The sequence below is a fragment of the Urocitellus parryii genome, chromosome 2 (genome assembly GCF_045843805.1).
Source record: "Urocitellus parryii isolate mUroPar1 chromosome 2, mUroPar1.hap1, whole genome shotgun sequence".
Lineage (NCBI taxonomy): Eukaryota > Metazoa > Chordata > Mammalia > Rodentia > Sciuridae > Urocitellus > Urocitellus parryii.
The window spans coordinates 130,877,114-130,901,081 of NC_135532.1; the positions used below are offsets into that span (position 1 = coordinate 130,877,114).

A 23,968-nucleotide genomic window follows, 5' to 3' on the forward strand; every position below is an offset into this window, starting at 1 on the left:
ACGTCTCAGATCAGGATGGAATTATTTGACTTTCCAACACGGATCGAGTGTCACTCGGGCGAGGAGACGGGCCCCCCTCCCTTTACCCGGCTCCCTTCCACACCCTGCTTTGGACCCCGCCCGGCGATTGGCGGGCTCGACCCCGGGCGGTCGCGGATTGGAGCTCGTCGGTCGAAGCCACGGGGTTTAAAGAGGGGGGCGGGGGCGCGCCACCCAGCAGCGCTGCTGTCCCAGCAGTTCGTCGGTCGCTGTCTCAGCTGTGCGCCCGCCGCCGCCGCGTCGTCCGTGCTGGGCTCGCAGTCTCTAGCGGCCCACTCCACCTCGAGGGTCCGGCCTCGGGCGATCGCCAGCAAGCGGCTAGCCAGGGCAGCACAGGGAGTACCTACCAGGGCAGGCGCTGTCCAGCCCGGAGTCCGGGCGCAGTCAGTGAGGGTCGAGGCGCGTGGACGTCGAGGTGGCCACCATGGTGGCCACGTGCCTGCAAGTGGTGGGCTTCGTCACGAGCTTCGTGGGCTGGATCGGCATTATCGTCACCACATCCACCAATGACTGGGTGGTGACCTGTGGCTACACCATCCCTACCTGCCGCAAGCTGGACGAACTGGGTTCCAAGGGGCTGTGGGCTGACTGCGTCATGGCCACGGGGCTGTACCACTGCAAGCCCCTGGTGGACATCCTCATCTTGCCGGGTAAGGACCCCCACTGTGCAAGCGCTGCTTTCTAAGCTCACATTCTCTGCGTAGACCAGAGAGCGGGCAGTAGACAGAGTTCACAGAAACATTTGGGGGGGCTCAAGGACCTTTGGGCACATTTTTTTACATTCCCAATTCCCACCCTGATGTAGAATTAGGCAATTCTAAACTTAATCCCTCTCGGTCTCAATTTTCTTATCTAGAATTTGGGATAGTAATGATAATTTGGCCAGTGGCAATGCTGGTCCAGCCGCTTTAAGAATTTAATGAACTGAGGTACAGACACAGAGTAGGGACTCAGACCAAGTGGATTCCCACCGTCCCACCCCTCCACTGCTCCGATGGTCACTTGACCAGAAGTACTTTACTGTCCTGGTCCCATATTCTTCCCACTGGCTCGGGGCTGCCAGTTAAGATTCTTGCAGAAGCGAGGAGGAAAGAGTGAAACGCAGGCACTGGAGCGATTCAAACAGGTGCGGGCTGTTTCTCAGTCCTCCCGGGATGGGTCAGGCGCGCTGGAGAGATTAGGGAGCTCTTAGCTCCACCCGCCCACCCCCCCTGTCGCCAAGAAGTTCACTAAGGATGTCTCTGGGCTGCCCAATTTAGCAAATCCCAGGTTGATTCTCTCAGTCCCCAGGGTCTATTTTATCTATTCTACCCTATCTCTGCCTCTGCTATCGAGGAGTCCGACAGCGACGCTGCGGTGACACCCTCCCCTGCTCCATGACCCTCCAGTTGGATGGGAAGAGTACAGACTACATTGCAAGAGACACTGAGCGCCGCCAAAAGTCATTACTTCTGGCTTGCAGCTGTGAGTGGAGAGCAGGGGGAAGAATTGACCAGCCTCCGCCTCTCCCACTCCCACGGGGAGCCCCATCTTCCTTTGTAGTCCTGTGGGGAAATTTTGGGCAAATTTGAATTTCGATTTAACTACAAGCTAAGTTGAATGAATAGCGAGGCCACGCGCGCCCCCTCAAGTTTTCTGCTAGAAATCTGCCCTGCCCTGCGGGCTCATTCTTCACCTGGCTCTTCCCTCGAGCCTTTGTGAATTCTGCGCTGGCTTCTTTCAGACTGAGAGAAACTTGACTCTGAAGCGACCCTTCTAGGAGGTTCACTTTGTGCCTTCTCCGAGAAGTCTTTGACGTTCAGAAATTCTGCATCCCGTTAGTACCCCAAGTTGGCCCTATTTCGCAGTCCTGGCAATTGGAATAAATCTCCCTTCTTCTTTGCTGCCCTAATACTTGGCTTATCTTTATAACATCACTTTTCTGCTTTGTTTTGTTTTTATTGTTGTAAGTTGTCTTCTACCGTCTTTGCATCCTCTCCTAACCTGGGTATCACCTCTGGCACCTAATAGGTGTGCACAGTGCACATTATGTCTGCCTTTCATAACCCTTTCAGAAAGACAGAAGAGGCCAGCAAACCCTGGTCAGGATCCAGCTTCAGTTAATGCTGGTTCTGATCCCAACACTCACAGTCTGGGTGATTAGAGAAAAGTTGTTAACCTCTTTGAATCCCCATTTGTCGTCTTTTAAAAGTTAAAATAAAACCAACTACCTATCTTTTAAGATTGCTTTAGGGATTGAATGAGGTGAGAAATGTAAGCTTTCTTTTGTGTAATCGATGTTCCATAAAGGGTAGCTATTAAAATCTGGGCATGAAATTTTTAAGGACCTGTGACCGAACGATAAATTTATTCTTCTGCTTCCCCTGGAGTTAAATTTACTGAGCATTCAGTGCCAAGTGGTTTGTTTTCAGAGAACATGGGCCATTCTCCAGGGTGGAAAATATTATGGTGAGGGCTTAATCCTTCCTGATCTCTGCCCCCCTTATACTTTTGTTGGGGGCAGGGATGTCCTCCACCTCCATGTTTTACTTCTGGACATGGCCTTGTCACTGTAGCACGTGGACAGCCTGTGCCATGAATTTCAGAACCTCTGTTGCTAGTTGACTACCTCCTTTGTGTCTTTCCTGCCTCTCCTACAGATTGAAAGGCCAGGGAGAGGCTGGGCCTCAGACTTCTTTGGCTCTTCTTTGAGAGTCTTCAAGGCAATAGATACCAAATGAATTATTTTTAATTCCAAAGAAGCTGACATGGGCAGTGGCTGGAAGACAGCCCTTCTGGAATCTGAACTCTGGCAAAATATACCTTGCTAAGAGACAGTGCTAAAGTTGGGTCTTGGTGCACAAGGCGAGCTGGCTGGATTTGGTATGGGGGCCTGGTGTATGAGCATTAGTTAAGTTTGAGCATAAAAAGGAGGGTCATGAATACTACTTTTTTTTTTTTGGCAGGGGGCGGGGTGGGGAGGAGTGTTTTAATGAGAAACAAATATAAAAATGAAACAGTAAACTTAAGGTTGTGAATTTCTCCCAGCACTTTGCCATATTTATTCTACATAAATATTGTACATATTATAATCTGTTTCTCAATAAAGTTGTTACTTGGCATTTTACTTGACAGTATAGAGTTTAGATAGCTTTATTCTACTTCCTTATTATTCAATCCACTTATTCTTTCATTTATAATTGTTTTGTTTACATCATCATTTGTGGTCACATGAAAGCCAAGGCAGGTGTCTGGCCTCCAGAAATCCCCAGGGCTGGAGAGATCACTTTAAGACAATGATGGACAGACAATTGGGGAAGCATGTTCAGGGCACTGTGGGTCAGGATGGAGCCTGAACATCTATAGAGGGCAGGAGTCATGAGGACAGCATCCTCTGAGGAGGTATCGGAGAGAAGAAGACTGAATCTTAGACTCCTCTAGTTCAGGGCCACATACGATTCATACCCAAAGTGAATTAAAAGCAGATGTTTAGGCATGAATCAGTCAGTATATGCAGATAAAAGTAGTAACACAAATGATAATGGCCAACTATTTTCAGTACTCAGAATAGGAATTGTTTTAAGTACCATATGAATTAATTAATTTTCTGTAGAATTCTATCAGAGAGATGTAGGCACTTTTTTGATTTTTTATTCTATAGTGAGGACATAGCAGTTAAGTAACTTGCCCAAAGTGACATAGGTAGAGTAGATCAACAGAAGACTGGAACCCACACAGACCATTGCAGAAGACTTCTTTGAAGATTTGAATTTCCACCTGAGTCTTTTACAAGGTGTTATAGTAATGTAAATAGGCTCTGGATCCTCCATCCTGGAAGCTTGACCAAATGATCTAAACCAGTAACCTCCATTCCATTTCTCTAACCCCCGTTTTTGTTGCCAAGTTGCTGTGAAAGTTGAAGTTGAAGGTGTGAAGTTATCCTGGGCAACATTTAGCTTATTTCAAATCTTGGAATGGGATGAGAAGAAGAAAGGAATTCATGTCAGGTGGGCCTCAGGAACCAAGAGGACCCTTGATCTAATCCACCCTATCTGTTCTCTTGTTCCTAGGCTACGTGCAGGCTTGCAGGGCCCTAATGATCGCCGCCTCAGTTCTGGGTCTGCCGGCAATTTTGCTGCTGCTGACAGTTCTCCCCTGCATCCGAATGGGCCATGAGCCTGGTGTGGCCAAGTACCGGCGGGCCCAGCTGGCAGGAGTCATGCTCATTCTGCTGGGTAAGCCTTCTATACACACCCCAACTCTGAGAACCTGATGGATCTCAAATTCAAATCTTGTGGTTGCTGCTTCCTCAAGTTCAAGATAAATGTGAAAGGAAGCCAAGAGAATCCTCGAGGCAATTGACGGCATAAGAGATCCCCTCCTATTTGATGACAAGTTTAAACAGAGGGCTCAGTAATGTCGGGGGGGTGGGGTGGAGGGCATTGCACGTGGAAACAAGTTTAAAAAAAAGAAAAAGAAAAAGAAGATTTTGAGGTTTGAGGGTAACCAAAACAAAGGGAGAGACCAGAAGGACAGAAGAGAATTGCATGGTGGCTCTCCATTCAGGCCACACAGTGGAATTTCTTTTAGAACCCTTATATTCTGATCCCACAGCAGATAATAGAATGAGAAGTTTCTGGGGATCAGGCCAGGGAAAGATGTTTTTGAAAGCTCCTGGATTGATTTGTACAGCTCTTATGTACAGCCAAGATTGAGAACCTGTTAATATGTGACCAAAGAGAAAAAAAGTGATGTTCATTAAGTGTAATCAATGCTCATTTAGCATGTGCACCAGGCACTATGTGGGCCTTAGCGGCATGGGGAAGGGAGGCAGTGTCTGCTTTAAATGTACAGAGAGTATGTGGCGTGTGTGCTCATCTAAAAAGCTACCCAGGCTGTGCACACAGTAAGAAGGCACTGAACCCTGGGTGTTTCCTAGAGTAGAGGAACCCAGCGACGAGTCCTGAGTGTTGAAGAGAAGGTGGTCGGATACTGGATTGGATGGAGGGAGAGGCTAGGTCAAGGAAATGTCACGTGCTTGTTCAGCTTTGCTGATCACACCTACACCCAAGGCTTGATTTAACAACCAGTGGAGGGGGCTTCTAGCTCTGCTCTCTTTGCTGATTTCATTTCTCTCCATTTCCTTCCCCCCACCCATGCTGATTCCATTAGCACATATAAATCCTTACAGAAGATGTGGATTTTAAGAGCAGCAGTTCTTGTTGGAGAGTGCATATCAGTGAGCAGAAACTGATCTGGATCTGGATTAGACAATAAAGTCATCCTTTCCTGGGACAAGGGATTCCCATTCTCAAAGTGGCAGATTTGGTCATGCAATCATGCACTTGAGGGGTTGGAAGATGTCAGGGTTCTGTATATGTCCATGCCACTTATGATGCTTACTCCCCACCAGGAGGCTTCTCACCCATAGTGACCCCAGTGAGGTGAGGGCACAGGAGAGGTGGGCATCATTTCCCAGGATTGCAAAAGGGTAGAGTTTGTGGTTGATTGTAAAAATATAGAGAATTCAAAGAGCAGGGGGTATGTCTGTGTGCAGTGAAAAAAGCTACTAATTTCCAGATAAGAATCTGGGCCTGGAGATTTTGATTCCAGCCACAAAGAATCTGTGCAAGTGCCCCATAGAACACACACACACAGCCTCCTGCCCTGTAAGGCGAAGGCGCCCCTTCTCGTGGTCAGATCTCTGTGCTCCTTTCCAATGGGGAGGCCAAAGCTATATGATGAACTGGGTGGTGGAATTCAGAAGACCTCTTCCCAGCCACTTGCTGTTTTTTTTTACTTTCCTCACATTCTCCCAGAAGCCCCAGAAGGTTCGCTTGAGCTCTGAGGATGGCAGTGACAAAGGATGGGTGTGTTGTCTCGGGTGTTCGTGTTTAGAAATTCTGGCGTTTCATAGGAGAGTGACAGAGTATCCACAGTGGATTATAATAAATACAAACAAACTCTGTGGAAAATAGAGTGATAAAGTATAGATGGGTTTAAAAACAGCTGAATTGTTGTACAATGAATTAAATTCATTCTGCTGTCATAGATACCTAATTAAAATTAATTAATTAAAAACTCCAGTTGAATTGTCTAGTTGAATAACCAGGTTTTGTTTGTTTGTTTTTTGGTCCAGGAGGAGCAACCAGTGACTTGGAATGTCTTAGCTGAATTAGGTTTTCATTACTTTTTTTTAAAATATATATTTATTTTTTAGTTTTAGGTGGACACAATATCTTTTTTTAAATTTTTATATGGTGCTGAGAATTGAACCCAGTGCCTCACGCATGCTAGGTGAGCACACTACCACTTGAGCCACATTCCCAGCCCTGGTTTTCTTCAGTTTTTAAAGTGGTTTTGTATAGGAAGACAGTATCATACAAAAGGCAAGTGAGGTGGGGCCGGGGTGTGGGGATGGGCCCCTTAGTCCCCTTGTCCTGTGTGGAATGAAACAATAAGAGAGACAGGGGGGTCCCGTGATCTGACCCCACAGGAAGCTAGCTGCTCACCAATTGGATGGGGTGAAGGAACTCACTCTTGGACCCTTTACAGCTTGCATTTCCAGAACTGTCCACCTCTTGGATGGTTCCTGTCGGGATTCGTTTCTCAGCGGGTTGCCCTTTGCCTTTGGGTTAAATGTTGTTTTGACCAGGAGGAGCCAGCTCTGGAAATGTAAAGCTCATTGTCTCAAGTGTGGCACCTGCTGATCTCCTCTAGGTCTTCTCACCCCAGCCCAAAGTGCCTTGTTTTCCACCCTTGGCAGTGAGTAGGAGGAGCCAGGGAAGGCTCTCTTTGTGTAGCTCTGGTTGGTCTCTGGTCACTGTCCCAGGCCAGCCAGTGCTGGGCCCATGCTGGGTTCTAGGGTCACCGGATGGTGCACCAGTTGAGGTGTGGTTGCTGACCAAAGGGGGTGGGGCAACACTGGAGCTGGGGGCCTGGGAACTGGACACAGTGTCACACAGGCCTTGGTATGGAAACTGAATACAAATAAAATCAGCTCTTCCTGACTCTGGAAATCTGTAACTTTTTTTTTTTTTTTGAAAGCTTAAAAAATCATGTCTGTTGTAACAACTCTATCTCCTGAGCAGTCTCACTTTAATGCTGTGAAATGCTGTGAGGTTTAGCTCCTGCTGTGGGGAAGGAATATAAGCCTGATGCTGCTGGTTCTTAAGCCAGATGAGTAGCTCAAGGAGCAGCAGGCTTCTCAGATCTGGGGTGGATCTGAGGCCAATCTAATCTGTTTGTAGCTTTTCAAGAGTCCCTGCCAAGGCAGGAGGTGTCTAAGCCCTGAATTGTTTTATCTAGTCAGCTGGAGTTAGACCCAACTGTACTGAATTTGGAATCTATTGCTTTGTAGCTGTTTATACTGGGGCAAGTACTTGATGTCTCTGAGCCTTTCTATAAAATGGGAATAATAATGCTTACTTTTCTGGTTAGAAAGAACAAAGAAATTATCTAGCATGGAAATCTGTCACATAGTAAGTGCTCAGTAAATGGTCATTCTTTTTGTTGTTGTTGATTAGAGGAAAGAGAGAGAGAGCTAACCTAGAGGGTAACTGGCTATTCTTGCAATCATGTCTAATTTCTGCAGGATCATCTCCATTCTTGGAACTGGTAAGGAGAGATAATAACCTGTTTCTGGAAACATACCTTGTGCCCTGGTCCAGTGGAAATGTTTCCTTTGTTTACTCTGTTAAAAAACAGAGCATGGGGGTCAAGAGTTGAAGATTTTTGCTGATTCCATGATGGAAAGCCAAAACAAGCTACCCTACTGAAAACACTGGCTCAGCTCTGTTTTACTCCAATTCTTACCTTGCTGCAAGTTAGAAAGTAAAGTAAGAAAGTACTTTATTTGGATGTTTCTTAAAGGAATGAGGTAGGGAATAAAAAGAATGGCAATGTGCTTTTTGAATAATCTTTTTGTCTTCTTTCTTTTTAAGTTTTGTTTTCTAGGGGCCTCTCCCCTGGGAGGCAAGGGCTCTACCACTGAGCTATATCTCCCCTCCACCTCCCAGTCCTTTTAAAATTTTGTTTTGTGGCAGGGTCTCACTAGGTAGCACAGGCTGGCCTCAACTTGTGATCCTCCTGCCTCAGCCTCCAGAGTAGCTGTGCTCACAGGTGTGTGCCCCAGTGATCAGCTCTTCTTCCTTTTAAAACACCTGATCTCTGTTGATAGTAGAAAAAGTCAACTTAATTTGGAACTTCAGGTTAACAGTAAAATTGTAATAAAATGAAGGGTGTGGGGAAATGTGAGACAAATTGAGCTTGTCCTAAGCACAGGATCAGCTGTACTGTAGGAAAAAGGAATCCTTGAGTGTGGAATGAAGAGTGATGCGTTAAATTCAGAACATTGGGAAAATACTTAGAAAAATTCCTCATGTGCATGTGTGAATATGTAACAACGAATCCCACCATTATATATAATTATAATGCACCAATAAAAAATATGGAAAAATATTCTGCCAAATAAGATTTGCAACTGAGTATGACTGTGGCTTAAAATGACCTCATCAGCAAAGTTGGAGGCACTGACTGCTTTGTGAATACTTCCTGCTTCTAAGTTCTAAATTAAAAAAATAATAACAAGGATCTGGGGATGTGGCTCAGTGAGGTGTGCTTGCCTGGCATGCTGGAGGACCCGGATTCAATCTCCAGGACTTAAAAAAAAATCAACCATAAGCTGGCTTTGAAAAGTTATAGGAAAAAAAAATAATGATGCATGGAATAAAAATGAAGGAAAAAAATCTTGAAAGCAAGCCAGGAAAATAGTGGACTCATATATTCCATTGATTTGATGATTATTATAAATATTAGCTCCTCCTAAAGGTCACTTATGTAAGAGAAGTATGTTACATGTCAACATTTTAGAGAATGATAAACGAGGAAGAGAAAAACTCAGAAGTTTTCTCGTTTCATATGAGAAGAGAACAATAAATAAGATATTGACTCCATCAGCTCATTAGAAATCTTGTTACTTGTTGGCTTAAATTGATTCCTTTGTGAAAAGTTAAAATTAGGGCTGGGGTTGTGGCTCAGAGGTAGAGTGCTCACCTAGTATGTTCGATCCTCGGCAACGCATAAATAAATAAATAAATAAATAAATAAATAAATAAATTGTGTCCACCTGTAACTTAAAAAAATAAATGTTTAAAAAAAGTTAAAATTAATCATTGCTACTTACGTTGTATAATAGTATTGATACTAAGATAGCATTCAATGCATTGCAAAATGTGAAATGGAGGAGGATTTAAAAAACACTTGTGGAAATTTTCAAGCTATCATGAAAGAATAGTATAACAAATATCCAGAACCCAAATTCCTTCTCAGTAACGATCAGCTCACGTCCATCTTCCCAATTCTCCATTTCTTCCAGGCTCCAGATGTTTTTGTCTTCAAACTCAGCTTTATATCAAGGAGGATTTCTCTCCCAGTAATACTAATATAGTATATAGTCAGCATAATTCAAATAATTTTGACATACATATTACTCAGTGGTAGAAATGAAGCTTTTGAAAGGCCACTTAATACCTTGTATTGACGGTAACAAAACTTGAAAAAAGGTGTTCTTTAGAGGAAGGCAGAAATATCAGTGTCTGATGATCTTTCCCAGTTTCTCTTTCTCTTTTCTGATTTGTTACCTCCCAAATCTAACACATTTGTATCAATTTTATTTAACTTCATGACCTTTCTTTTTCTTTTTTTTTTTGCTATGAAAACTTTTGACACATCAAAATTGTATTTATTTATGAGGTTGTCTCACATTTATTCAACTCCCTAATATCACCATGTACCATTTAATCTCTAAAGACCTTGAAAGTACACTAAAACTTTCATTGCTCTAAATTGCCTTCCCAAATAATTTCTCCTTGGTTAAGTCAGATCATTGTTAATTTTTAAAAAGGGTGTATCCTATCAACTAAGAAACACATTGTGTGACATTACTTGAAACTTATTTTCAAAAGAGAGAATAGCTTTTATTCTTTGAAGAGTAAGGTATTCTTGTGAAAGGATCTGTATCCACACAGCTAAGAATATTCACAATTTTTATTTTATACTCCCAAATTGCAGATTATTCCTCACCTCTCCTGCAGCTAATGATTGCATCTTCTGAAGCTAACATAGGAGAAAGAGACTGAAAAATCTGAGTGCTAAAATTGTTTTTGGAGACTTAATAAAAAAAACTTTGATGACACAAAACAAGATCAAAGAATGAAAATTTTCTTTGTATTTCTTTAATTTTCCTTACCTTAAAGGTAAATGTGACTTTTTTAGAAAAAATGCTTTCTTTATTTTTTCTCTAATAACAGAACCATTTCATGCATTTTTTTTTTTTTGACGGAGGGAGTGTATCTACAAATACAAAACAATTTAGTAAGGCTTCTGTGTTTTCAAAATAAAGTCCAAAATTAGTGACAGTTTTATTATTTCACAATTTTTAGTCAAGCAGTGATTCGATTCACGTTTTTAACTGTACTGGTCATATCCTTTTCTCCCTCAGACCATGGCTGACATGGAGTAAATTTTCCTCTTTTAGTTTTGAAACCTTTTTCAATTTGAGTTCAGTCGAAGGTCACTGCTCCCAGTGAGCCTCTCATTTCCTTTCATGTTGTGCGGTAGTCTGTCTTTTCTTAGTGGTTTTGATGTGGTTCATCTTTGAGAGCCACAGGAATTCCTCCCAGAGTACGTTTATCTACTAGGAAATAAAGAACCTGCTGTTGCTCATTTGCCTTGTTTTTGTATGGATTATAAAAGAAGGAAACCTTTAATGAGCTAAATCACAGGCGTGTGGCTCTATGTGTGTTAAAGTCACATGAAGCTTTGATGACTGTGGAAGTCAGTTTTGATGTGTATGAAGGGGAAAGTAGAGCCCCGGGTGCACCCACTTCCTCACACAGTCCCTCTGAGGTTCATCATATAAGTATCCAGACATTTTTTTCTTTTTCCAATGAGCTATATTGTAATATAATCTAACAAAATATCTGACACTTAAAACCAATTGAAGGTTACCTTTGGAAGAGGGAGTCTGATTCTTTTCTTAGCTGAAGATAACCTAGTTTTATTATTGTTTTTATTGTGAGAAAGAATCAAGTGAACTTAGAGATAATTTCTTGTCTTATTCTATAAAATCTAAACTAAATCTCCAAGTTGTTTGGTTTTGGGATGTGGGGGGTGCTTTCTTGTGTGTGTGCATATACGTGTGTGTGTGTGTGTGTGTGTGTGTGTGTGTGTGTTGTATTTGTAAATACAAAGTAACCAAAAAATGTAAAATTTAATTTGAACCATAAGTTGTTTTCAAACCAGTTAATTGTTTATGGGAAAGATTGATTGAGTCAACCAAATCAGTTGTTTAGGAATCAAATCTTTTATTTATTTTCTTCTTACATAATTCAGCTTTTAATTCTGTGCCTTTTTCCTCTACACAATCCTGGATAAGGTTTGGAAAGCCCTTGCTAGGTTGCTCATAGTGGAACAGATGCCACTCTGGGGGGCTGGGTGTATAGCAGGGATGTGTATTGCAGGGAGAATCTACTGTAGTTCCCTTTGGCCGAAATGCTCTAGAGGAGGATATCAGTCAACTGTGCCTGGCTGAAAGCAATTTTCCAAGAGACCCTGATTTGGAATCCATGGCTGAAGAAAGAGAAAAAAAAGGACTTTCTACCATATCTGAGGTTTTCAAAACCCTTGAGCTGGAAAGGGGGAAATCTCAAACACCAGTCTTCCTGAATGTTCTTCACAGAAGGAAGATACATCTTTCCTTGGTATTTCATATTATAGAAGTGGATGTTATTATGCTTACTCTTTAATAAAAAGGAAGCCATTAACATGTAAGATTTTAGCCTCTTAGATAATCTACATAAACTCCTTAATTGACCAGGTTCGGTAACATATGCAGATAATCTCAGTTACCTGGGAGGCTGAAGCAGGAGGATTGCAAGTTTGAGGCCAGCCTTGGCAATACAGTAAGACCCTACCTCAATAAATAAATAAAAATAAAACAAAAATGGCTGTGGATGTAACTCAAAGGTAGAGTACCCTGGATTCAATCTCCAGAACTACAAAAACAAAACTAAACAAATCCCCTAAATTGTGTGGTTAGCTCACTATTAATGCCAGATACGGGGATCTTTTAACCTGATGATGTCGGAAGTAAATTGAGTCAAGCAAGAGAACATGTAGACGAGGCTTTTACTGGAACCTCTGTTTAGGAAGGGAGACACAGTTCTGATAAGACCTCAGGCTGACTCCCTGAGACAAAGGAGGGAGCTCGTTTTATTGGTCACTTTTAGGAGTAGAAATGTTAATTTGTTTTAGGTGTACTGAACTCAAGCATTTCCCCCTGTGTTAAAGATAACTTACTGCAGCTGTTCATGAAGATGCATACAGAGCAGCCTCCTGACCTCAATGAAGCAGAACTGGTGTGGGTTGAGGGTGGTACACCTGAAGCTTTCTGGGTTCTGCTGTCAGGCTGTGGGCCAAGGCCCATAAGCGCAATTGCCCCTCATTCCTATGGTGGTCCTGTCTCACTATACATGGAGTGAACTCAGGCTGTTAGAAAACCAATCTGGACAATTCAAAGACCCCCCGAATCCACTCTTGCCTCTGACTTCTACTGTGCTTTTTTGGATAAGAATCCCATCTGTTTATGTGTGTGTATATCCTGCTTGTGGGGGCAGGTTTATTCTGTTGTCAACAAAAAATTGTTGTAAGATATACAAGTGCAAAGAGACCGTTGAGTTTTTTGAAGTGGGTAAAACTTAAATCTTTCCTAAAGTTTGGAGCAAATGTGTTGTGCTGTATGTTTTAATGTTTATTTAGAGAAAAATTATATTTCGTTTCTGTGGACATAAAGGGTAAGTTAGGAAGATCACTCAGTATGAGTAGAAATCAGAGAAAGTGATAGGTTACTCCAAGTGGCAAGCCAGACTGGCAATTCAGACCCTGTCTTGAATTTATTGATGGCTTTTATGACTAAGAAGCAGAAACCTCACTATTACTGTCAGTCCTATGTCTGTCAACCATAATGTGCCATCCCAACTTAAAGTTTGAAACAAAATTTCCGTCCTGTTTGCAGTTGTGTGAAATCAGATGATACTAAAGGAAGTCATGGAATTACTTTGTTTTGAGCTGTAATTTTAATCTTTTTTAAAATTCAAGATTCAGGGGGCTGGAGCTCAGTGGTAGCTACGCACTTGCCTAGCATGTGTGAGGCACTGGGTTCGATTCTCAGTACCATATACCAAAAAAAAAAAAAAAAAAGGTCTATCAACAACTAAAAAATAAAAATTAAAATTAAAAAAAATTCAAGGGGCTGGGATTGTGGCTCAGTGGTATAGCGCTCGTCTAGCACATGCAAGGCCCTGGGTTCGATCCTCAGCACCACATAAAAAAATAAACAAATAAAATAAAGGTATTGTGTCCAACTACAACTAAAAAATACTTAAAAAAAATCAAGATTCAGTTCTTCTGTCTCACTAGCCTCATGATAAATGTTTAGTGGCTCCATGTATCTTGTGGATACACTATTTGGTAGTAGAAATTTTAAAAAAATGTCTTTATATGCCCTTGTTTTTATTTTTTATAGACTCTTGTTCAATTAGGAAGGCGGAAGGACAAAATGAGATAGAAGCTGTTTCTCATTTTAAACTGTGAAATCTAAACTTAATTTGAAGGTTAGCCTGATTGATCCAAGACCATAAGTAAAGTTGTACCATCTTGACCCATCATGAATAATATCATCATCATAAAATCTTTGAAGAGGTGAATTATTTTACTCTAAGGACTGTTCATTTTCGTGTTGGAATTTTGTGATAGTCACTAGCATAGCACAAATTCAGACCCTTAGCTGATGCTCCACTGATATCTAGCAACATTCACCACAGCAAGAGAAATTGCATAGCTTCTCCAGGTCTTTGGGCATCATCTTGTTTCCCAGTCTCTGAATAGCTCAGGTCATTCCGTCATTCAACAAGCATACATACGCTGTGCTGTATGCCTTGTGCTGAGCTAAACATTGAGTCTGCAGACATAAATAAGGCACAGCTTCTGCCTTCCAAAAACTCAAGAGTCTGGCATAGGAAATAGACCTGTAAAGAGAAAAATCATTATATGGTTAGGTGAATGTAGTAATAGGCATGGCATTTCAGATAGAGAGTCACGATGTACAAGTAAAAATTTTTGATACGAAATGATTTATTTTTTCAGTTTTTACATGCAAGTTCTTTTGTCACTGCCACATGTTGGAAAAAAAAAAGGACCCGGCAGGGCAAGCTGCTTTGACACGACTTATTCTATAGCGCAAGCCTTTAGGTTCTGATTGCCAGGGGAGCGCAGCTATGTGCACAGAGCTCTTCTGCAGGTGGAGCGAACGCGCCCAGTTACCGCTTTCTTCCTTCTCCGCAGCTCTCTGCGCCATCGTCGCCACCATCTGGTTCCCTGTGTGCGCCCACCGTGAGACCACCATCGTGAGCTTTGGCTACTCCCTGTACGCGGGCTGGATTGGTGCGGTGCTGTGCTTGGTGGGTGGCAGCGTCATCGTCTGCTGCGCTGGAGATGCCCAGGCATTTGGTGAAAACCGTTTCTACTACTCTTCGGGCTCCAGCTCCCCGACTCATGCCAAGAGTGCACATGTATAAGAGAGCCGTGGCCTCGGCCCCGTGGAGGTGCTGTAGATGCCGGGCCCATGGCCCTAGGTTCACTTCTCTGCCAGGCACCAAAGCCAAAGGTCTAGAAAACATCCTGCCTGGCGTTTTGTAGTCTTAACACGCCCCCCCCCCCACCTCTGCCCCCCATCACGTTTTGGTTGCCTTAAAAGAAATCTCTGGCTCAGATTATGCCCACATAGTTTCCATGGTGTTGCCCACTATTATCTCTTTTCTCGGGCATCCCTTTGTTGTTTAATAAAAAGTAATAATTTTGTTTCTCTCTAAATTTCAAGTGTCTTGCAAACATGGCTGAGTTGGGTGCGGGTAGGGGAGCGAAATAAAAAAGACACTTTTCAAACTGTTACAGATGACAATGGGAGTCTCATAAAGATGCCTCTCTTGTTTGCTCCCTCCTCTTCAATTCCAAGGTCATTTACTTCTAAGAGATAGAAAAAGATAGAATCGGGAATGCGGGGTGGGGAGGGAGGGGAATTGTGGAGCTTTTTCTCCATGGGGAAAGTTTTCCCTTTTATAAGTTGAGGGCAAGGGGTGGGGAATATTTTTTAGTTTGTGATTTTACATTTATCTGTACATACTTTTTTCAAGATGGATCATTTTTATAACCATGGTTTTCCTGAAATTCTCAGTTCATCAGTATGAAGGAAATGAACCAAATAGACTTTAATCATGCAGTAAATAACAGTACAAGTGAGTATAACTTTTACTGACATTCCACAAAACATTTTTGATTTCCAGATTTGTGTGATATAGTTTTTAATCCTACATTTGCATATGCTTCAAATTAACCCATTTTTAAAAGCCCTTTTCCCTTTCTTTGTTTTTGTTCTATTATCCATCATGAAGCAATGTTTAATGTAAAATGTACTGTTGAATTTGGCTTTACGGGTGTTAATGCTGATGGTGTTATCAGCATCTGAGACCCCAGACTCTCCAAACACGGATGGTGCATTTGGTTCCTTAAGTGAAATCTGTGCAATAAAATAACAAACTGTCTGCAAAACTGGCCTTCAATCTCCTGATATATCCAGAGGTCTCATCTACTGATTTTAAAAAGTCTCATTCATAATAATCTACTGGTAATGTATAAGGGACCTGATCAGTGAGTCAGGAATAAGTTATTCTGCATTGCCCTGAGTGATTAAAAATTATGCTTTATTCACCAATATTATGGTGGTAAGGTATGATCATAAAAATGTAACCTTGATGTTCTCTAGGTTTTTGTAGTAGAGTGACTTTATGGCCTGTTTAAATCATAGGTAAATTGGCTGCAATCAGAAACCAAGTGCTAAGCATTAGGTGATTAAATTCCTTTATTTGCTTTGAACATTTAGTAAAGAATTGACTAATTATGAGGAAGAATTAAAAAAAGAAACCCATTTTACTGGATCAAAAATGTTATAATACCTAGGTGCATTTTGTTGAAACACATATAAGTAAATGTTTGGAAATTTTGGACAAAGACACATAGAGTTGATTTTATTTTGTTTTCTATTCCAGAAACTGTCAAATTATGGGCCTGTTCTAAGAAAATAGATTATTATCTGTTTTGGCAGACATTTTCCAAATAAAATACTAATGTCATTAGTAGAATGACATTAGATAGTAGAATAATTGGTAAACATTTCCTCTTTGGAAATATCCACTTGTGTCAGACATTTGCAGAAATTTATGTACATTGGGATATTGTAAACTGGGAGAAACTATTTCAAATTACCTGTGGAGAAAAGATAACATTCATGTTGACAAAAATATTTGCTTTGCTATAGGACAGTTTTTTGATAGGATATGACTCATTTGACTATATGGGAGGACCCTCCCTACCTCATTAAATCATGTCAGGGTACAGTGGATTGTGAACATGAATGGAGCAGAGGCATGTGGAGGGAGATGTAAGATGTTAGGTCCTCTTGCTCCCTCTCCTCACTGCCAGTTAGAAGCATCATAAATGTAGTAGTTATCTTAGGGACATGCTGGTTCCTCCCATATGAGGCTGCTGCTTGCTTTGCTGTAGGAGAGGTGAGCTACCTTAGTCCCACTTTCTCTTGAAGCATGAGGGGAGAGACCTCACATCTCTCCTAGCTAACATTGTCTGGACTAATTAAGGAATCCTATTTTGTAGGTCATAACCATAGTGTTAGGGTTTAAGATCAGTTTGAGGAAGGAGGGTAGATTTTCCTCTAGAACAGCACTGTCCAATGAGTCATATATGTACTTTAAAATTTTCTAGTAGCCACATTAAAAAAAGAAAGCTAAAAATAAAAGAAGAAAGGCTGGGGAAAGATATTGGTCCAAATTATATTGTTATATTGTGTGCATGTATGAATATCTAGCAATCAATTCTACCATTATGTACAATTATAATGCACCAATAAAACAATATGGAAAAACTAAAAATAAACAAATAAAATTAATTTTAACTTATTTTACTTGATGTAGTATATCAAAATATTGCCATTTCAATATATAATTAATTCTTTTTAAATTAAGTTTTTGGATTCCAATGTGTGTCTAACACTTAACCCATCAGAAGTTACATGATTTTGAGAGTTATCCCAGGCTTTCTGCCCCTCTCTCTTTAGCCTATTCTTCTAAGACAACATGCAGGGGACCTTTGGATTGAAACTGAGCCGGTCCTGTTCATGCTTTCCAAGAGTTTGATAGAAACCAAATAAGAAAAGAAAAAAAAGAATGTTTCCAGGGAATCTCCGAATCTAGGAATGTTAGTTACAATGACAACAACAAAAAAGAGAAGATTGTATGCTTAAAGAATACAAGATACATATTTGTGCTGAATTGGTGGTTTGGTGTAACAATAGAACAAGGTTTGGTTGTATCTTGTCCTTTTTTTTTAAACAATTTTAATCTACACGTCAGTGTTTCTCTATACAATGTACACAATGTGAACTGCAGCATCTTAAATGTTTGGCAGGACATTCATGCTCATGACATCACATGCTGGGAGGACAGGGAGGCCACTGTGGGCCTGGCCCCCAGGAGAAGCAGCATCAGTGCTACCATTGAGATGGCCCCACAAAAGAGTGTGTGACAGCCAGATGTGCTGCTTAATGGAGACTGAACCAGGATTGTGAGTGGAACATTGGCACATGCTGCTGATGGCTTGAATAGCAGCTCTTGAGGAATCTATATTTCTCTACCTCACGCAGAAATCTCAGAGCTCGGGCTTTGTGGCCCTGTGGTGGCCGGGGGGAGGGAGCGGAGATGGGGGAACTTGTCACTGATCCATGCCCCATTGTTGAAATGGAAAAATGTGGAAACGTTGAGCCATTCCTCGAGGATTGGGTCAGGCAAGATTGCTTCATTCTTAACTTCCAGGTTACTTTCCAAATAGCAAAGAGCACCTGATGGTCACAGTTGGAGGCTTTCTTTAATTTAAGATAGTTATGTCTCTATTTCTCTTATATTGACTTATATACTGCTGTGATTTTCAAACTGGAACGTGCATACCGATCACTCGAGGATCTTGTTAAAAATACTCAGCAGGTGTGGAGAGGGCCTGAGATTCTGCATTTCTTAGCAAGCCCTCTGAGGATGGTGCTGTTCCTGGTCCTAGTCTCACACCTTGAATAACTAGCCTCTGTGGCCTTCCTCCTGCTGAAACACATACTGTCCTCAGGCATCTGCGTATCAATGGGGGCCTCTTCTGTGGAAGGTCCTGGGAATGTTTTTTTTCTTTTTAAAATAATTCTGGTGCTCCGCTGGCCAGTTAACTCTAGTGCAAAATCCTTCATTTGACTTTAAGGTTTTGTTCCTCATTAAAATATAATCATCCAGTGAAATGCTGGGATTAACTGTTACTGACTAGTCATTGAGTACTGGTTCATGAAAGCTGATTATTACAGTTTTAGGAATTTTATGAGCCAGTGGATGACACATAGGTAGCCTGATAATAGTCTTGGTGGGATACTTTTACCATGGAAATCACCCAACCTTACAAATCAGGTACTTCTCCTCCGTTGTCTCCCACTTTCCAGCTAGTCTCCCACTGCTCTGCTCTTGGGGAGCCATACATGAAGCGACACCAACATTCAATGCCTTCATTGTGAAGGACTGTATTCTTCCTTTTCCTGGGAATTTCTCATAAGAAAAGATGGGAGTATATGGGGTAACTGAGGAAAAGAGACACACTAGCTGCAGACTCTTGTAACCATGTGTGCCCTGATTCCTTTGCCCTGAGTCTGAGGGACCTGGTGACCTGGGCAGAGGAGGGTGACTTCTCTACCTTTTAGCTCTGATGCTCAAGGTTTGGAGAGCAGGCAACAAAACTCGCCTAAGTATTAAATACCTTGGTACCAGCTTGGTGATTGAGGTTGTTCCAGTGCCCTTTGAGCTCGTATACTGTACTTATTGGTCCCACCAATCTGGCTTTTGAAAATTTCCTGGCAGATTTAGTTTTTTTTAACAAATATTTTTTAGTGTTGCCAGACCTTTATTTTATTCATTTATTTATATGTGGTGCTGAGAATTGAATCCAGTGCTTCACACATGTGAGGCAAGCACTCTACCACTGAACCACAACCCTAGCCCCCAGATTTAGTTTTTAAAAGTCACATTTTTTCCTGATTGTAAAAGTAATAATAATCTAACAGCTAACATTTATTGAGAACTTATTCCTTAGTAGGCACAACCCTAGTACTTTACAAATGGGAACACATTTAATTTTCATAACAACTCTTTTATAAGAGTTTGGGTTATTAAAACTGTATTCCTATTTTATAGATAATGAAATTAAGACACAGGTTAGCTTGCCTACATCACACAGCTATTGTATAATGTCTATTCTTATAAAGAATTCAAACACTGTGGAAAAATACAAATAAGAAAATAAAAATATCACCTATTACCTTTGCATTGGATTCCTTTCTTTTGTATGTGTTCTTGGTCATTATCTTACTTTAATATAAAAACTCCAACATATTCTACATGTAATTCTATAACCTGATTTTAAAAAAACAGTATATGGGAAAACATTTTCTCATACCATTGTTTTTTTTATAAGGTTTTTAATATCTGCATAATTTTCAGTTGTTTGGTTGTACCATAATTTATTCAATGAATACCCAAGAAATCTTACCTATTTGGGTTTCTTTCTAATTTTTTTCTGAATAATTTTGCCATGAACATCTTTACAGGTAAATCTTCGTGTATGCCAATGATGATCTCTTTAGGAGAATTTCCTGGGAAGGAGTTGCTGGATCATATATTCTAGGTGGTGTCCTAAAAATAGCTTATTTTTTTGTGTGTGGTGTTGGGGGGGGGGTGCCAGCTTCCCCTAATGCGTATAATAGGATACAGTAAATAAATTTAATATGCTGTTCTTTTAAAATTATTTGAAATATTTAATTTTTTTCAGTTGGTGTGAAATGATATAAAGGAATATTTGTAATAAATGGTTGATACCCCAAAATTTGAAGGTATTCATGATGGGAGAGACTAGGGGCCAAGGAAAGGTGGAGGCCAGCCTGGCATTACAGTTCTGCTTCAGTGGGGGCTCTGGTCCGCAGAGCAAGGAGCATGGGTGTCTCTAGGAGAATCTGTGAGGGACACTCTGATCTGATAGCCCAAGGCTACAGTGGTAAGCTTTGGGAGTTTCTTTAGCTAAACCACTGTTCTTTTTTAAATTACTTCCACCACCATATTGTACTAAACATAATCTATTAAGACAAAAACCAAAAAGGAGTCATTTGCCTTTTCCCCAGGCCTTTTTAGATGTTGAATCTTATGCTTATGCTAGAAAATTTATCTGGATTCCTGTGCTGCCTGGTTTTTGTTTATTGTTTTGACAAAATGTCAGGGAAAATGTACATCTAGAGGAGTGAGAAGGCCCAGGACTGTTGGGAATGAGGGCATTTGGGTAGCTGAGGCCTCTGGGTGTTTCTCTTGGGTGTGCTCTGGCCTCCTGGAGCTGAGTAGAACCTTCTCACTGTCCCCCCAGTTCACTCTTCCCTTCCATTCCAGGTTATACAGAACCCCTCCTCCCCCAAGGGGCCTTTCCCCAAACAGAACAGAGTTCAGATGGCTTCAGCCATGGAGTGTCTAAGCAAGGATCTCGGGCCATTCCATCCAGTATTTCTAAAGTATGGAATGGGAATCATCAGGCTATAACTTCACTGAGATCCCCAGGTCCTACCCAAGAACCTACAGAGGCAGTATCTGGGGGAAAGCCTGGGAATTTGCATTCTAAATGTCTTACCAGGTGATTCTGATGCACCATAAAGTTTCAGTGAGTGAATGGAGGTCAGAAGTGATTTGACCAAGGCCATATTACTAGAGAATCCTTTCCCGTTACCTATTTATATTACTGTCTAAAGTTTTGGGGCTTGCGGGAACTCCTCATTCTTTGAAGGATCTGTTCCATCAGCATGAGAGCTGACTTGTCCAGCTTGATGTTTACTACTGGTCTTGAGGGGTGACCACCTACCTCAGGCTAGGCCATTCATGGTACCTTACTTTCATGAGATTGGCCCAGGATTGGCCCAGGAGACCAGCATTTCATCCATAAAGCTCCCTTCTTTATTGGAGTTGTGGGTCTGAGCACTTTTCTCCTTGGTAGGAAAACTGTGTGGATATGAGCCTTGGTGCTCTCAGCTCCCCTGTTTCCAGCAATGTGGAAAAAAGTGAGCCTGGGAAAATGAAGCCAAGTGCGGAGAGAACAGAGGCCTAAGAACAGAGAGTTTGGTGGTACACAAAACACAGAGGCCGAGTTCCATTTTTGTTTCTGAGGTCAGTTTCACAGGTGCCCTTTGGTTACACAAACCAGTACTCCTCACATTTCCTACTCTGTAATGGCAACATAAAAACTTTGTGACTCTGCAGATTCTAGCTAAGACTCAGTGCCACCAGACTCTTGTCTGTTTTCTCCCCTTCCTTTGGGGCATTGCACCTTTTCTTCCAGTAGGTCTAATTGGGACCCTGCCCCTGCCCCATTACCACGTGAGGTCTCGAAGATAGATGCGTGACCCAAGTCAGGAAAAGCAAGTTCTGTCCTGGAATTCCTCCTGCTGTGGTTTAAAGAGGAGACCTGCTCCAGTATCCATGGTGTCAGCCAACCTGGGGAGGAAGCCTGTGTGTAGGGAGGGACAGGAAGCAGCAATGAGAACCAAGGTCTCTAGTTCTAGGTGACCCTGGGGCCAGTGCCAACAGCCAACATATTTTGGTCAAAGCTAGTGGGAGGAGAGTCACTGTCACTTTCAATCAAAAAGTCCACTGGTGGAGGGCTTTCTGAACCACTGGGCTCACTCTCGAACCTGAGATTTTGTATTTGGGCTGCTGTGTGTGAATTCACTCAGGGCAGAGAAAGGGCCTTTATTACTAGTGCTCATTCTCACTGAAACTCACGAGGCCCCTTCACCTCCTGCTCATCACTATTCCTCAGGCCGCTCCTCTGGCTGGGGTGAAACATTCCGGAGGTAGTTCTTTTTACCCAAGAAAAGAGGACATGGATGCTAAAAAGGTTCAAAATAACACTGATGTCCATGCTGCTTACCAAGATCCACTAGGGTTGATTCAAGATTGAACTTTTATTACATTGGCCCTCTGCTGCTCTAGCATATTATGGTCTGTCTCATCAAGAGAGAATCAATCATCATTAAATAAGGGATACTTTATAGGAACAATATCCTGGAGAACTAATGATTGTAAAATTCAAACTCTTTCCTAAGGCTATTTATATTTTCAGGAAATCAAAAAAGCTTTTATTAATTAAAATATCTCCCTCATTCTCCCTTCTGCTCAGAATGGAACCAAATTCTGAATAAGGAGGACTTCAGGGCCCGATGCCTGCCACATAATTCATGGCTGCGCTGTTTTCAGATCTAGGCTTCCTTAGAACCTACTGATATTTTATTAATATCTGAAATCTCACTTATTTAAAAATTCATGAACTCTTAAAATTTGGCCCTCTTAAAATGGGTTTTCTGAGCATCTGCTGATTATGTTGTTTATTAATTATTAATTAGCTAATTAGTTCATTAATTCAACAAGCGTTTAATGAGCACTTGCTAGGTGCCAGCCTCGCATTAGCCACCAGCTAGAAAAGGAAAGCCCAAAGACACTCCCAGCCCTCAAATAGCTCACAGTTTAGTGTGGTCAACTGCATCATGAATAATAATACTATGAGTTTCTTATCATTGTGGTCTTTAACCTGGGTTGGAGAGTTACACACCGACTGAAAGGGAGAATAAAGTACCAACAGAAGCCCATGATGGCCCAGATTAAAGATAAGAGGCTTCAAGATATTTGATGGGTGAAGACATCTTCACTTTACATTTTCCTCAACCTTGCACTTTTCTTGATGGGTGTGGGAAGTCAGCCAATCCCTAAACTTCCTAAAATCTAAGGATTTGCTGGGAGTGGTGGTACAAGCCTGAAATCCCAGCAACTAGGGAGGCTGAGGTAGGAGGATCACAAGGCCAGTCACAGGCAACTTAGTGAGAACTTGTCTCAAAATAAAAAGGGCTGGGGATGTGCTCAGTGGTTTAGTCCCCCTGGGTTTAATTTAAAACCAAGGGCGCAGGGCAGGAGAGCTAATGATCGGATTGTGAGCAAAGCCGTGGAACACCTTCTTCAGGCTTCTGTGGCACGTCCTGCCAAGACCTTTTGCAGAGGAACATTCTGTTTCTTCTTCAGGCTATAACTTAGGGAGGGTGTCAAGCTTTTGCCTGTCTCAATGATGTAAAAACTCACTCTCCAGGTGTTAAATTTCAGCTTCTGTTGTGACAGGTGCAACAAAAACATGGGTGACTCTGCTGGCACAGACACATGACAAGATGTCCTGCCAGGTACAGCCATTAGAGTGAAGGAGTGAATAGAAGCTATGATCTCCAGGGTGGGGACTGCAGATGGTGTCAGGAGGCTGAATCGTCCCAAAGAAAAATAGGAAGAATAATCTTGCTTTTCACAGTGATACAAAAACCAACCAAACAGCAAATAGTAACAGCATGCATATGGGCATTTACTGACTAATTAAGGCAACACACCATCATGTGAGCCATTCAAAGAAATCTGTGTTACAAAATGTGTAAGTCCAGCGATCCACAGTCCAGGCCTAGTGTATTGGTGATTCCCAAGCTCTGTGGTGAAGCTCTTTCAAGCTTGCTGCTTCACCAACTCTTGAACTCATGGTCCAGATGGCAGCATCTATACTGTAGGTAGAAATGGTCAAAGAAAAGAGGAGGGTCCCTCATGCCTCTCTCCAGGGAAGGAAGATTCCTGATATCGCCCCAGGATTCTCTTTTAGGTGGTACCTTGCTGCAATAGAGGCTCGG

The 23,968-nt window shown here is 41.8% G+C and overlaps 1 protein-coding gene across 1 annotated transcript; it reads left to right on the top strand.

Annotated features, from left to right (window-relative positions):
* Nucleotides 1–227: 227 nt before the first annotated feature.
* On the top strand, nt 228–15,125 carry Cldn11 (claudin 11). The gene is made up of 3 exons (XM_026394993.2): nt 228–689; nt 4,089–4,253; nt 14,422–15,125. Exons 1-3 carry the CDS (start codon nt 464–466, stop codon nt 14,652–14,654), a joined length of 624 nt encoding a protein of 207 aa, XP_026250778.1. The 5' UTR covers nt 228–463; the 3' UTR covers nt 14,655–15,125.
* Nucleotides 15,126–23,968: the final 8,843 nt, after the last annotated feature.

Bases quoted from the DNA above. Each gene is read 5' to 3' on its own strand.
- Cldn11 (XM_026394993.2), top strand. From the start codon at position 464: ATGGTGGCCACGTGCCTGCAAGTGGTGGGCTTCGTCACGAGCTTCGTG. The intron at 690-4,088 runs GTAAGGACCCCC...TCTTGTTCCTAG, and splicing joins GGACATCCTCATCTTGCCGG to GCTACGTGCAGGCTTGCAGG. The intron at 4,254-14,421 runs GTAAGCCTTCTA...CCTTCTCCGCAG, and splicing joins AGTCATGCTCATTCTGCTGG to CTCTCTGCGCCATCGTCGCC.